This window comes from Aphelocoma coerulescens, chromosome 3 (genome assembly GCF_041296385.1).
Source record: "Aphelocoma coerulescens isolate FSJ_1873_10779 chromosome 3, UR_Acoe_1.0, whole genome shotgun sequence".
In the NCBI taxonomy this organism is placed as follows: Eukaryota; Metazoa; Chordata; class Aves; order Passeriformes; family Corvidae; genus Aphelocoma; species Aphelocoma coerulescens.
This window is the reverse complement of record NC_091016.1, coordinates 27,978,074-27,993,710: the sequence shown is the minus strand read 5'-3', so window position 1 is coordinate 27,993,710 and position 15,637 is coordinate 27,978,074. Positions and strand designations below refer to the sequence as shown.

The 15,637-nt window shown below is 40.7% G+C and overlaps 1 protein-coding gene across 2 annotated transcripts in view; it reads left to right on the top strand.

The window, feature by feature from the left end:
• SMYD2 (SET and MYND domain containing 2) overlaps positions 1-15,637 on the top strand; it is a 28,499-nt gene that overhangs the window by 1,565 nt on the left and 11,297 nt on the right. Inside the window, exons 2-5 of one of the 2 annotated variants that reach the window (XM_069009553.1) lie at positions 1,479-1,542; positions 8,396-8,506; positions 10,126-10,186; positions 12,615-12,739. In XM_069009553.1, the coding sequence (XP_068865654.1) occupies positions 1,479-1,542; positions 8,396-8,506; positions 10,126-10,186; positions 12,615-12,739 (361 nt within the window). The remainder of the gene's footprint in view (positions 1-1,478; positions 1,543-8,395; positions 8,507-10,125; positions 10,187-12,614; positions 12,740-15,637) is intronic. The other variant, XM_069009555.1, reaches the window with a different exon arrangement.

The window sequence follows — 15,637 nt, the reverse complement described above, 5'->3', positions numbered from 1 at the left end:
GGATAATAGTTATCTCATGGAATAGCTTTTAAATATCTTCAGGAGCAGCTGCTTGTTATCCACGCAAGCTTCTCCTTTGGAGCCCTGGAGGAGCACAGTGATCAAGGAACATACTGACTGCAGCGGGACAGCAGTTAGTGGGGTAATCTGAAACTTATTTCACACCAGGGTGATGAAGTGCCACTAAGAGGAACGATGTCCCGGTGATGTAACGTGATCTGCCGGTGCTCAGACATGTGCTCTGTGTCTGTGACTGTTGCATTAGCACTGAACTAGCACGTACTAGATTCCGAACTGTGCTTGTTGAACTTGCAAAGGGCCCTAGCAGGAAGGTTGTGGGCTCAGCACCAGCCTTGGGAAGGGAGACTTTGCGAAGTTGTCATGGAAACTTATGTGGCAACATGGGCAAAATGAGGCTGTAACATTGTATTTGCATGAGATAGTGGTTGTTACTTTAAATAAGCGGTTGTAATGTCAGCAAGAGGAGTCATGATGTTAGCCCGGCTCGCTCGTGTTGCACCTTGTGTGCTTTGCAAATACAATCAGAGGATGCCAGACTTGCTGGTTTTTATGGGCTCCGAATGCCAGTGACCACCAAAATGTTACACACTATCACATCGTATGAGGACCCTCACCCTTGATTTATTCCAATGAGCTTACCTCAGTTTAAGACAATTTTTTTTTTTTTTTTTTGCTACTTGCACTTGGGAGGGTGTGAGACCTTTTAAAAGCATTCAGTACTGCTGCGAGATCCCTACTGCTGTCATACCAAAATGTCACTTGTTGGGTAACACACGTTCTATTTTTGGTGGGATCTGCTGCAACACATGCACTTTAAAGCAGAAAAGGACCTTCCTTGTGGCAGTTCCCTCTGTTGAGGTATACACAAATATAAAAAAGGAGAGTGTGAGCCTTAGGTCTGCTCAGAATACACAGATATCAGAGCAGACAGGGTGGGACAGTAAGGGGCTCTGAGGTGACAGGAGATCAAACAGTATATTTAATGACACAGTATTTTTTCTTGGCTTTTGGAGGCGCTTGTCCAACAAGGGTCATGTTTTCTATAACCAGAGAAGCAGTAGAAAGGCAAAGAGTTAGTACTGGTGAACGAGTACACAGAGCAGTTTTAAAGTTTGCAAAACACAAAAAATTTGGCTCATTATGCATCGTATAGTGGCAAAAAATGATGCTATCTGTCAAATAGCATAGAGTAACATGTTTCCAAACCCAGCAATTTATCAAGAAAGCAGAGTGCTTTTGCATAACGAGAGTTGTTTGGAAAAACTTGCTTTTGAAAGTCTAAATCAAATAAAAATAGTGTCCACTGTTCAAAATGTGGTTCAATCTGTAGCTGCAATGCTCTGAAGAAAATATAGTTTTCATTGTGAAATGCGAAATACTGTGCAAAAAGTGATCCAGCACACAGTTTTATTTCATTCAGGTTTCTAGAACAGAGTAACTTCTGTTTTCTTTTTAAGGAAAGAAGGATTGTCCAAGTGTGGAAGATGCAAACAGGCCTTTTACTGCAATGTGGAATGTCAGGTACGGTCATGCAATTTGTGAGGGTGGGGGGAAGAAAGAGGGGATTTGCTGAACTCCAGTTTTTGTTTGTGTGGCATTGATTTGCTCTAATTGCAGCTATGGTTAGTAGCAGTCCAGTCAGTTCCAGCATCCCACAGATGCTGACCATGGAGCTGCGCATTGGACAATCACAGGATTTCGACATGGTCTGCATGAGTCTTTCAAGATTGGTAGCTTCAGGGCTTGGTACCACTGAGACTTTGATTAGAGCTGCCTGTCAACCCACTAATTATGTCTGTATTACTTCTTCCTTTAAGGACAAGCCAGATAATTTAACATTAGCTCACTAAACTGGTAAGAGATCCTGTGTCTAATGGAAAAAAATCAAAACACTAAATAGCCATCTTAAGAGAGATTTTTTTTTAGGATTTTTTTTTTTTAATATTTGCAAATATTTTGAGTATTGAGACTACCACAGCTGATGGTAGTCATAACCATTTGAAACCTACCAGGCTTTCTCCCTAACCTACTCACTGTGGCAACTTTTATTCTTTTTATATACTTTGTTTTTTAAAGGCCCCTGGAAGTAGAATATAAGTATACACTAAAGTAGAGCAATACAAAGACATCCAAAACATTTGCATGCAGTTTAAACTCTATTTTTAATTCAAATTAGAATAAGCACCTTAAAACAAACAAACAAAAAAAGCCAGAACTAGAATCTAGCCTTTTTGGGCCCTCAGATTGACATGGAAGAATTATCCCGTTTCATGTGGAAAAACTCAACTGGATTGCTGGTTGAATAACGTAAGCTCTGCAAGGTCTGTGCTGCTGGGCACAGAGTGTGGAACAATGCTTATGAAGGATTTGAGTCACCCAAGGTCTGGCATGCAGCTGTGTGTTAGCTATAAGTAATCCAAACCTTCTCCTGCACGTCACCGTGCTGTTGGGTGTGTGGGTACATGCTGAGTGGTCTCTGTTGTTGTTATCATCTGGACAGAGATGTCATGCTTTGTGCTGTTCAGTTCCCAGGCACTTTGGACATGGCTATTGCTTTTATTTCAAGGATATATCTTACTCTCCTGTTGCACAAGTTTGAAAAGAAGCCCGACCTCTCCTCAGTTTTCCTTCTATTTTCTTCCCAGCTTCCTGCTTTCCCACAGAATCTTAGTGAATTGTGGGTGAATCAAATAGCCTTTTGGTTTTGAGGCACCAGGAGAACTCAAAAGGCTTAATAAAATACATTTTTTACAAAATTTGCAGTAGTTCCTAGAACTTCCAAAGTAAAGACTTACTGTATGAGCATCCTTAAGGGTCTTGAGAAGAATCTGGATGAGTTTTAAAGACAGTGTAGAGAAAACCCATGATTCATTCATGAAAAATGTTTGTTTCTAAGAAATGTTTCCTCATGGCATTATTTCTTATGAGCCTTTAACTAGATGAGGAAAGGAAATCCTTGAACAAAGCATCTGTTTAGCAGCTTTTATCTGAGACTGCGAGTTTCTGCTCTTACTATATAAAACTTACAATGGTTTATGAAGCAGCTAAGCAAGATTTTCTGAAGTAGGAAAGCTCAGTAATTTGTGCTGGAAAAAATAGCAAGTAGATATCACACTGGAAGTAGAAAAACTTGTTTCTTCTCATCCATGGTCCTTTGCTTTCACTGCCAAGTGGCCCTCCCTCAGTGTCCTGACTTCCAGCCTTGACAAAGTTTATACTTTTATATTTAAAAACAAGGAGGGATTAATTTCCCCCCCCCCCCCCCCCCCCGCCCCGGTAAAGTTATGTATATATATTTCTTTTTTTTGGATTGATTTTTTCACAAAAAAAAATTTTTTTTGGTGGTCAGAATTCTCTCTCTCTAGATGAACATGTTCCTAGAATATAAATCTGAACTGCTCAAACTGAGTGTCATCAAGTCTACTAAAGCTGATGCTCATCAAAAGCCTGTCTGTCTTATAAGTTAGTGAATTAGAATCTTTTCTACCTGTTGGTATGTGGTATGATGCTTTAGATGTAAAGACCTTTTTTAGATTTTGTTGATGTCTAAACTATAGTATGACCTACACAGGTACTACCAGGTGTCACTCTTACTGGTGATATACATATGGTTTTTGACTCCCTAGTTGATGTAACACTGTCTTCCATCTTTTGGGTCCTTCTGAGTCAGTCTGATGAAATTTATGAACGTTGCTGAGATTGAATTCTTTGACATTCTTTCAAAGTTACCTTCAAGCATAATATTCTCTAGAAACCAATCTCCACTGACTTTACATGCTGCACAGACAGTCTGCGCTGCATCTTCATCTCTGTCTTCTTCAAAGGCACTTTTCAGCAGTTCAGCAATTCGTTGTCAAAGCCAAAAGGGACATCTGTGCCTTGATAGTGAATTTGTAACACTGGAATGTACAGGAAATGTGTCCCTTTTGCCTCCATGGACGTGAGACATCATGCGACAGGGACAAAAGGGCAGGGCTGTACTTGAGAACTGTCATGGTATTGGTCATTTCATTTTTATTTTTTAAGTTAACTTTTCCCTGTAAATCCATTGGATATTTTACTCAGTTCAGCTAAAAATTATATGTACCCAGCAAGGCATGGTATGATTTCATGTGCTGGTTAATACCTTGTTACTCAATATAAATCAGTTGGACAAATGTTTACTATGTGAGGAATACTGGGATAAAAACCCAAAGCTTTTCAGCTTGCTCTTTTCTTACTTAAAGACCTCCTATACCACAATTCCAAGGAGTTCTTGCTCATTGTGGGGACAGGTGGATGTATGCACACACACTGGCTTTGGCACAGTTCCTTAATGTTCCTGTTTTGGTCTCTTATTTTGCTTTTAAGATAGATAACCACATGTTTGGCCTATATTAAGCTGGATGTTTGCGTAGGTGTGGATTCAGCACTGGATACAGGGCACGTGAGGGTGGAAGTTGCCTTCGCTGTCTGTCCTTGCTGCTTTTAATGTTTTGTGGTTTGGCTCTAGTCTGGGTTTGCTGGGTCTTTCTTTTCTCAAACTCTAATCCAGTTCTCCTTTTAAAAGGGATTGTGATTTCCAGCAGATTTACACCATCCCACTCTCCAGTGTCGCCTCCTCGGAGCACAGGCCTGTTATTATAGTAGTGGCTTTCAGCCCCCATCTGCAGCTGTTCGGGTCTTGACTTCTTAAATTATAATAATTTTAGTCAAGCAAAAAGAGACCTGTGCTCATTTTTTACCCTCAGAAATTAGCTGCTGAAACAGCCCAAAGAGAAATGTTTTAAGAGGGTTACATGGTTGCAATTTTGGAACTGGTGAACTTGAACTGGCTACTGGAACTGCTCTTGCTCTTATTACACATGGCTATCATTTATCCCAGACAGAGTGGAGATCAGCTAGCCAGAGTGCAGAAAGAGATGTTTTTGTCATGACTTTCAGCATTTGAAATAAATTTTGAACAAACCATTTATGAGTTTTTCTTAACATGTCATGTTAAAGGCTGCTGTAGTTGGTATTGCTGGAGTAAGTGAAACAGGTATTTTTAACCAGCCTCAAAATGTAGTTGCAGACCTGTAATTAGCATTAAGCAGGTGTGTTTTAAATAGGACCTTGTAAAAACTATCTACTCCTCTTTGGTGAGCTGTAGAAAAGACACAAAATTTTTTTGCTGTAATGATTCTGCACAAAAGGATTTTGACAGTGCAAGATTGCTTTGGGTGTCTGTCCCCCTATACAAAAACTTTCCCAATGTACTTCTCTTTGATAAATGTCTCCTGTGAGTATGTTGAATGTTAAACCATGAAAGTCAAATACCCTCTATAGCCCAGCATTTGGTAAATGATGATAGGGAAGGATGGCTGTGAAGATACATGAAACTTCTACGTTCACTGCTTGTTGAAAGGCTGTATCAGAGAACTTTACCAATTAATATCAGACATCAGAAGTTGCCTCACTGAAATTCAGTTAAAGAGTTGGATGCCATTTGATCACAATTGGGCCTTAAGATTTTGAAGAAGTGAGCTTAACCCCTGCACTGGCTTGCCCATCAGTTCTCTCTGGTATTTGTGTGTGTTTCTTTTTAATTGAGTGAAATAGAACAGATTTTGTATATAGTATTGTAAAAGTCCATGTGAAAAAGGAGGTATGATGACATTTGTTTGGGCTTAAGTCTTATTTTTTTAATATTGTGTTTTGTTAATTGTTGTTTTTCCCCTATGGTGAGCTGTAAGACAGTGTTCTGGGAATCAGTCCAATAGTCCTGGACAGCAGAATCTTTTTGAAGAACTTGATGAAGAGGAGTGTTTCCATGCTTTGATGTAAAAACCATAAGCTTTAAAGAACTTCCCTTCCAAAAATGTTGTCACTCCTAAATGAAGGGAAAAATACTGTGGTCGTAATGAAAATAGGAAGAAAATATCATTAATGAAGCATTAGGGATTCAGTTAGAACAATGCTACTTGTTATAATTCAAACTACTTGGAGGAAAATGTGGAAAAGAATGCAAAATACAGTCCTGCTGTGATCGCAGGGAAAGCTGCTCTCATGGTGTTTCTATCCCAGGTATTACTCAGTCATCAGAACTCTCTTTTTTTTTGTGGTGTTTCAGGCTTTTATCTCATTTTGCACAATTCAGCCGTATCTTGTCCCTTTAACCTCCCTACCAGTTCATATAACTCAGTATGATTCTGCCTGGGGAAAGATTTTAATTAACGATGTGTAAAGAATAAAGGGACAATTGGATTTTTTTAAAAACACTGGTTTGAGACAGGCACATGATTTTGCATTTTGATTTTTTGTTTTATCAGGTAATTTCTCCTGTTTATTTAACAGGTGTGTATGGATGAGAGTCCTGCAAAGCTTCAGGTTCAGTGCCTTCACTTTTTGAGCAATCATGCTAAAGTTAGAGGGTATCCTGGGTAGGCAAGAAGAGGTGAGAGATAACATTTTCCCTCTGTCTCTTTTTAGCCTTTAGCCTGTAGATTCCTAAGCAGAGGCTGTCAGGAATTTTCCAGAAAAGATTTTGGGGCATATGTAGGAAATGGGTCTCTCTGGGGATGCATTTTGTAGTGTGACAGCTGTAGGAGAGTCGAGAGTGTAATTTCACATGACATGATTACAGTGTAATATACTATTTTGGTTCTGGTCTGTATTGCCACATCCTCTTAGAATATTTACACTGGAGCTTATTTCAAGCAGCCTGTATGTAGGTTTTTTTGGAAGTACCATACTGAGTTGTCAAGGACAGTGAAGTTGACATTGTGAGGGGTTAAATACCTTTGCAGTGTTGCACTGCTTCAAATCCTACCCAAGGCTGGGGCAGGTGTTGACCTTTCTTTTCCTAATAAAATAACCTCCTAAAGCTGTCCATGCCCAGGGCAGTTAAAAGAACTGTCTTCAATGGAAGAATTTTTGGTGTAGTAGCTCTGAAATTAGTAATCTCGGCTTTTGTTTTGATCTGCAAAACCTGTAAGTTGGCCAGCCAACGCAGGAGGCACTGAGGGTCCTGATTCCCCTGGCTGTTTAACTGCTTTGAGTTGTTGTATGTAGCCTACAGCTGTAGTTCCCACAAGGAATTCATCTCCCACTAGACTTGTATCATATCTACCAGTCCTGTGTAGATGCTTTAGACAGCCTGCAGTGTGTCTCTCTAGTGTCTCAAATGGCTCTTGCCTTTAGTGGCTAGGCAGCTGAGGGAAATTGTTTCTTCTGTGCCACTCAGTCACTGTGATGGGCCATATTGTTGGTTTTTTTTAATTATTTTTAAAAATTTGGGGGCGGTGGGCCAACACAGGGTTTGTGGTTCCAGGTGAATCAGAGTAGGGGATTTAAGAACATTCTGGAGGGTGCTAAAAGGTTTTCAAATTTTCACTTACAGATTTGTGGGATTTGTTGTGAGTTCTTTTCTCTGCTGGCGTTTTCCACTAGTTTGAATCGTATGAAAACAATATTTGATGCTCCCTATGCAGACAGAACACTATAGGTCTGTTCTAATGTAGTGCTATAAATGTGTGTTTGGGATGAGATATAGCAATAAATAACTGCATTGCTTGAATATTTCCATGTTTGAATGAATATGCAAAATGGAATTTGCTGCAGTCTGAGGACAGCCTGTACTAGTGCAGATTGTTAATATGTGTTTCTGTGCTATTTTTTGGAAGATTCTGTGGCTTTGGGTGAAACTTGTAGAGTGACAAAAGCCAGTACCTTGTGCCATCACTCCTGTGTGTTGTTGCAGTATGTTGAACTAGGAATATGCTATACATTAACTAAACTATATTCTATACTTTTAACGAAAATGTTTGTCTATCTTATTGTGTTTTCATTGTCTAGTTGTACTTTTATTCTTCAATATTTAAGGAAAAAATTCTGATAATTCCATCAGAATGTTTGGGTTTGGCCTTACAGTGAAATGATTCTTAGTGATTGCGAATCCATTGACTTCAGCCACTTTATTCCTGATTATACCAGGGTCGCCTCATAATGAGGGGCCAAGGTATTAAATGGAAATTAACCCAATAAAGACATCAAGCTCAGACCTACAGCGTCCTCACATGCTTGAACTGAACAATAAGAACTGGTGATTTATAAATCATGTTGTCTGTTTGCTTCTTCGTCATATAATACTTTTTTTCCATTGAGTAAATGAAGATGTTCTGACTTCAGCTCATCCCATGTGAATTTGTTTGAAAAAAGCAGGATAGCTGTACCCCTTAAATGTGACTCAAGCTTTTGTTCAGATTTAGTGAGTGTCATCTTATTTTTTAAAGGAAATACATTTCACTTGACCTCTAGGATCTGGCAGGACTTGCTGCATCCCCTTTTTCATACGTTTTTCTCTGTGGCACTTCTTTATGGGTTTTTTTTTAATTATATTTGTCTGTGTTTTCAGAAGGAAGACTGGCCAATGCACAAGCTGGAGTGTGCCTCCATGTGTGCCTTTGGGCAGAACTGGCATCCCTCAGAGACTGTGAGGCTAACAGCAAGGATCCTTGCCAAACAGGTGAGCAGGAGGCAAGGCTTGGGAGGTTTGCTCCTGCTCCGGGTGCCAGGGAAGGCAGGAAAATGAAAATTGACCGACAGTAACTTCCCTGCAAAGAAAACACACAAGTTTCCTGTGTACAGGCAGGTGTAACACAGAGCTCGAGCAGCTGAATGAACTGACCATCAGACCACTGCAGCAGGGTCAGAGCCACCAGAGCCCAGCTGGAGACTTTTGTGGGAAGCTAACGAAAGGCTGGTGGGGTCTTCAGCTGTGTAGCTGTAACCTATGGCCAAGGTACTGCTGAACAGAGCCTGGAAATGTTTATTGATAGTTTCACATTGGTGTTTCAGCCTCTCTTCTGGGAGATTTGAGCTCTTGGTTACACGTGTGGGCGAGCACCAAGGCCATGCTGATGAAGAGAAAGAAGAATGAGATTTGGTATTTGGGCTTAAATTCCAAGGAGTGCTTCTAGTGTTACCTGGCTGTAGGCACTGATATATTCATGAAGCAGTTGCCTGTTGTATTTTTCAGCTACTGTTGCATAGCATTATGTAGCATATAACTCCCAGTACATTTGTAAGTTAAAAACACCTCTGAGGTATTCAGGATAAACACTTATGATTATGAATTAGCTGGTGAAAAATAGAGTTTGAGAGAGAAATCTCAGACCCTTGGTCTTTGGAGAAAAAAAGTATTGAGTAAGGAAAGAAGATTGCAATGTCAACCTCCCTTTCAATGTTCCCTAACTATGTGGATACTGAGGGTAACATGGGTGCTTACACAGAGGGGATGGGATTCATGAGTTTCAAGGTTATTATGCTGTGTTTCTTTGCAGAGCTCTAAACTCTCTCTGCAAAAACAAAACCTCTTTGAAGCCTGTTTTTGTGATTGAGGTCTGCTTATGTGACAAGGGCAACCTGGATACTGTATGTAGGGAGGATTTTGGTGGCCTGCTGGAAAAGTAGCTGCATCCTTGCTGTGTGTGTAGGTGTGTGTGTGTGAATGTACATGTGTGTGACTTAATTAAAGAGTGATTTGCGGGTGATCCACAAACAAAATGGAATGTTTAATGACAAAAAGTTGTTGGAGTAAATTTCTGCTTTTATCACTTACAGGGAGGGGGGAGAACCCTACATGTCATATAAAAGCTAAATATGCAAACCATAGTCCCTGAACCTCAGCTGCTGGGCCACCTGCAAAGCCATATTTAATGGCCAAGATTACAAAGAAGTGGCCTTAGGCCAACAGTGGAGCATTGCTTTTGAACTCTGTCAACAGTCAGTTTATTCACTTTCCTCAAAGCAAAGCCTGTCTTCTGCCTGCTTGCTATTGTTAGCAGCTTTCTGGGTGTCTAGAACAAAGCAAATGACATATTTAAAATACTGTTCAGTTTATGTATATAAATTCGATGGGAGTTCATCTTTGGCTGCCTAATTTGGTGTGGAGAGAATATTTCTATGCCTTTACTTAGGGTAGTCAATTTAACTCATTGCTGTTTATCAACTCCTATAAATTCCACAGACTGTGGATTTGGGTTTGTCTTACAGGTAGGAGTCCCCAGATTCTGAATGAGTAAACAACACTGCCAAAGTGAAGCATTAAAATATTTTCTTTTTTTTTTTTTTTCACCTCGTTAGCAAATTCACCCTGAAAGAACACAATCAGAGAAGCTGTTTGCTGTAAAAGAGTTTGAATCACGTAAGTAAGAAAGGCCTGCAGGTAAACAGAGGTTTTGGCTTAACTATATTAATGATTTGTTTCCCCATGGTGCCCCTCCATCAACACCTTTCAGAATATCCTGCTCCTGCTGGAGGAAGGGAGTAAACAAAGAGAATTGTGGTTCCTCATTTTTTTGAAAGTGCAGTGCTCTTCTTTCTTTTTTTTTTTTCTTGGCTGTTTGTGGGAGCTGTAAAACAAGGATGAAAACCTAGACAGAGTTAATTATGTAGCATACATCCATCTCTTGCTTCTCTAGTATTCTAGTGTCTTTTGAGAATTGTAATGTTGTAAAATTAAAATAGCTGGTATTTGTTACCAGGAGGCATAAAATCAGAGACAGCACAGTTGCTTGATGGTGACAGTGACTAAGGGGCTAATTGCAAAGCCCTCTGGACTGTGCTTCATTGTCTGTCACTGCCAGTCAAATCTGACATGTTATATATGATTCCATGTCCTAAATGCTCTAAAATAATCCAAAGAAGGAGGTAAGGCAATGGCTCACTTTTAACTGGAAATCTGTTTACATCCAGTAAGGCCAAGTTAGAAACTGACCATTAGTAACCACCCTGGCACAGTTTTCACCAGTCTGTCATTTTCTTTCTTGGTGCTGAGCATAATATACACAGAGAGAATGGGTTATATATTCACATTTCTCATTCTGATGGTTTCCAAAACCTTTTACAAAATGCTGAATAAATGCACACATTTCTAGGACTTGAGGTAGCAGAGTAACCAAGCACAGTAGTCTTATTTGCTTCCTGAACAAAAGCTGCTGTCATTGCTTTTGGGACAACTTGGGGAACAAGGGGGAAAAATGCCAATATTTAACTTTGCCTAGGGCAAGGATAGTTTTTACAGGTAAGTTGGCAGGATTGAGGCTGAGGAGAATGGGTAAGTGCTGAAGAAATTTCTGTGTATTCTTCTGCATTGCGGCTTGTCTTCAATAATTTATTAATTTGGGAGCTAAAAGGCTGAAATGTTTTTTTCTGTTGCAGTGTTCTGCTTGTCCTCTAGAAGCCTTTGTTTTGTTAGCAAGCACCCCTGTTCCTGCTGGCTTTTTGACTCACCTCACTGCTTAGCACACCTTTACTGTGTTCATCAGTTATCTTATGCTTTACAATACCATGCACAGGACAGGGAAAGGCACCTGGCTGGCAGCTGGAAGCTCAGAATTTCTTATTTCTGATTTGTCTTAATTCTCATCAAATGGTCCAGTTTCATTTTCCTCAGTGTTTTTTGTGACTCGCCCATCATTCACATCTGCTCTTACAAATCATTTCCTCTTTCTTCCACTGTTGTGCAGCCTTTTCTTTCCATTATTGTTTTGAGTTGGAGAGAACAGAAGAGAACTATTAACACTGCTGCTGTGAGAGAGTGGATTAGGAAAAAACTTCCAAACACTCTGCTCTTGAGGGGAGAGAGAGGGGACCAGTGTATATGGTTGATCATCTAGCTTGCTTTGCATGGACGAGGCAGGAGAAGGTTCAGTGGCCATGGCTTTGGCTAGAACCTGTCACGGGCTTGAGGGTAAATCTCTGAAGAAACCCATAATGGAATACAGCTGGCAGGTGTGCCAGGACATTTTCACTGATGTTCCTGCTGTCTCCTATTAGAGGATGCCTGCAGTCTAAACACACCTCTGTTGATGGTCACCCCCCAGCCCTTGGAGACGTGGGCACTTTCAGGCACTGTTTGCTACCTCCTGAAGCAGGTACCTGCAATAGGTCAGGTGGATTGCATTCCTGGGCATCCTCATGTTATCCTCTTCTTGCTGCAAAGAGAACCCCTGTAATTAGCCCCAGTGTTGTTGCCAGATCCCTATCATGTGTGGCCACAAATAGTTAGGGCTTCTGTGCTGGGAAAGACCACATCTTTTAAAAGCAGCAGAGATAAGCAGTCTTAGCAGCAGTTTGGGCTAGTTTGTGCTGTTAAGGAATAGGTCTGCATGAGAAAATTTCATTCTATAAAGCATGCTTTCAGGTGGGTGATGTTGAGTTCACACCACAATGGATGGGCCCATGTCGCTCATAAGGTCGTGTCAGACCAGCTGAGGACAGCTATCCACAGTTGATAGGCTTCCAGAGGGCCAGGGCTGGCTGGGCTGTTTGCTAGAGTTAACAAATGCACTTTAAAGACCATAACCCTTCTCCCAAGAAAGTGAAGTCTGTGTCCAATTATTTGCTAATCTAAAGATGTCAGAAAATGCGTTTTAATCCTTCATGTTCTCATAGTGCACGTGTGGCTTTAGCAGAGGCAACCTTATGTTTGTGGAAGAGCAGACACTTCTTGCAGTACTTCCAGGTGGCTTGTCCTTCAGGGGTTTCTGTTAAAGTCTGGGCCTCTTCTAACCTAAGTCTTCCTGGGGGGTTTTCCTGTTACTGAAATGGAATGTATTCTTTGTCCACAGACCTTGACAAACTAGACAATGAAAAGAGAGAGCTGATTCAGAACGACATTGCTGCTCTTCATCACTTTTACTCAAAGCACTTGGACTACCCTGACAATGCTGCCCTTGTAGTTCTCTTTGCACAAGTAAGTTGGCTAGAACACAGGCTGCTTAGGTGGATGGTGCTGTAGGAGTTTAGCCTTTCTGAAAGGGGGAGAATGTAAATGGCAATGGAAAGGGTAGCTCTTTGCTTATCTTAGGGACAACTGAGTATACTTGAAGGAGAAGATCTGCTCGTTGAGCATTAGTGGCTGGATCTGCCCCATTTCTTTCCTGAGGGGAGAGACTCTTGTATGCAGACTTTCCATGATGTGCTTCTCAAACACTGAATTAAAGGGGAAACAGCCTTTAGTAAACCCTGTCAAAGTTAAGCTTCTCGTGGGCCAAATATGTGGCTGTTGTTGAACTAACATGGAAGGCTGCTGGCCTGAGACCCTGCAGAGGTAAATCCTTCGTTCAGGCTTCAAACTTGTGGAAATCCTTGCTGGTCAGGTCATCATTGTGTTTGACCTTCACAGGGAGTAAACTTCAGAGAAGTAGAAAGAGCAGCAGAAAGCGCAGCCTAAAACTTTTATCTGGTGTGTGGCTTTTAAATGTAGTCAGGTGGTTTGGCCATCTGGAGAGATGAAGGAAAGACAGGATGTCTTGTTAGATAACTTCTGATATGTCACTTCTTTTTTCTCACCTACTTTTCATATGCATCTGAATTGAATGTATTGTAGTGGATGGAATAATGCACCAGTGGAATACTGAAAGATCCATTTTCTTCTTTTTCCTCTTTTGCTTCTATATAAGCTAGTTTTGTACTTAAGTTTCTGAGTAAAATAATATCTTGAGATGGGGGCAAATGTTGACTGCTGCGATGAAAGCTGAGATGGAAATATCCTGTTTGGTAGAGCTGGGCATCTACCAGCAAGGAGGCACAGTTACTATTTCCTTGATACAGAGGTACTCTTCTTCTGTAGGGGAATGATTCTTTAGGATGTTTAGCATCTGCTTATCATCCCTTGTGTTGTTTCTAATTACACATTTCCTTTCAATGACGAGGGATTTTTTCTCTTTTGAAGACTTTACAATTTATATTTGTCAGAGGGATACTTTGAAGATGTCAATGCAACCAGTTTATTGTGGTACTTTGAATATTTGTGTTAGAATGTAGCCAGAATTCCCCAAAGATTACATTATTTTGGCTATAATGACTTTTGTTTCATGTCCTGTCCAAGAGCAGCTCCACCAGATTGTGGTACTTTAACTGACTTCTGTGAACTGCTGACTCCCAGATCTCATATTCCATCCAGTCTTCTCTATGGATGTTTGATGTCATCTGTAGGTGTTACCTTAAGCTCATCCTGATCATCAGGTATCAGATCATCTTGTCATCAGTGTCTCTGCCACTGTGGACATTAGAATTTTTTGAACTAAAATCTCCAGAAGTCACCTGGATGGTCCTCAGAAGTGTTTTACAGGATGCTACCTTATGAGGTGTTCTTCTAGAAGAAAGGGAGGTATGCTTGTACTTGACATGTACAAACATGTTTCCTAAAAATTAGTTAACTTGACCTAAAACCAGTAGTATGAATATGCTGCTGCTCCTTTGTTTTCCTGCAACACTTACTCTGGCCCCATGGGGTCTGTTTTGCTCCTCCATTCCCCATTGTTTCTCGCTGTGGTTTAGGGCAGTCATTTGGGACTTGCATACCTTTGACTCCTTCCTCATTGCTTTTAGTGGACTTTGCCTGATGCTCTTCCTTATCCAGCTAAAGTGTAAGTGATCCTTTTGAGTGGAATAGAGTTCTTTTGCCCAAACTCCTTGACTTTCACTGTTTTCTTCTCTGTCTGTTGGCATCATTCTACTTTCTTTTGTCCCCATGGAGTATAGGTCTTGAGGCTGGAGCTTTCCTTCCTCAGTGTCACCTTGTCCTACTCTTCGAACAATTTCTCTCGTCTCAAGTTCCAGCATCTCACCTTTTCCTTGAAGACCTTGCATTTCATGCCTCCCTTTGCACATTCTTATTTCCACCATTGGGAACAACCTTGGTCTCCAGTTTTATTGCTGTTGTCTCTTCACTCCCTCCACTTAGCCTTCTTTTAGTCATGCATTCATCTGGTGAAACCAGTGATATCTCATCCCTTCTAATCCCTCCTCCTGTATCATTCCTAATATGATACTTTCATGAAGTGTGTTGTCTCTGGCTTAGTGGAGGGGAGTTGGTGATAAGTCACTACATATTTTTAAATATTTCCCTGTGATTCAGAACCATCAGGCTGTTTTCTGTCAGCCTTTGTAGCCTTATGTTTTTACTTGCTGTTGATATTATCTTTCCCTTCTCTTGTTTTTGCATTCAGCAATTACATGCTGGTTTTGGTTCAGGTATGCTCGTACACTGGCCAGTGCAGTAGCATGCCCATCTTGAGAGACTGGGAACCTTTGGGTGCTGTATTGCTAAAAATAACAGAATAAAGATCAAGCAAAGATAGCAGAGATACTGATGAGTGAATAAGGACACTTCCCTTAATTGTGAACTCACTCTAAAAGGTTTATACCTGAGGAGTGCCTTTGGGTATTTGTGTATTTCTAAAAGCCAGTCCAGGCTGCATTCCAGCTTGTGGACATATCACTTTGCTTGGTGAGCAGCCTGGTCTACTGGAAGATGTCCCTGCCTCTGGGGACTGGAGAAAAACCAAGAGATTGGAACTCGATCTTTATGGTCCCTTCCAACCCAAACTATTCTGTGGTTCTGTGATTATTGTTGGTAGCATTTGTTGTCAGGTCTTACCCTTTCCAGAACAAATACTGCACTATCCTTGATTGACTGTTCCTGTGCCCTTTCTAGCTTTAGCTGGACTTGGCCATGTTGTTTTAGTGAGTAGTTTTAGTGTTTTACTGGTGCTTTATTCATGTTTGTAGGGAGATAATGGTGAATGTAGCGAGGTTCTCTTTGTGTCAGTATGTGTGTGACTTGAAGTGGAAGTGGAATAAAGTA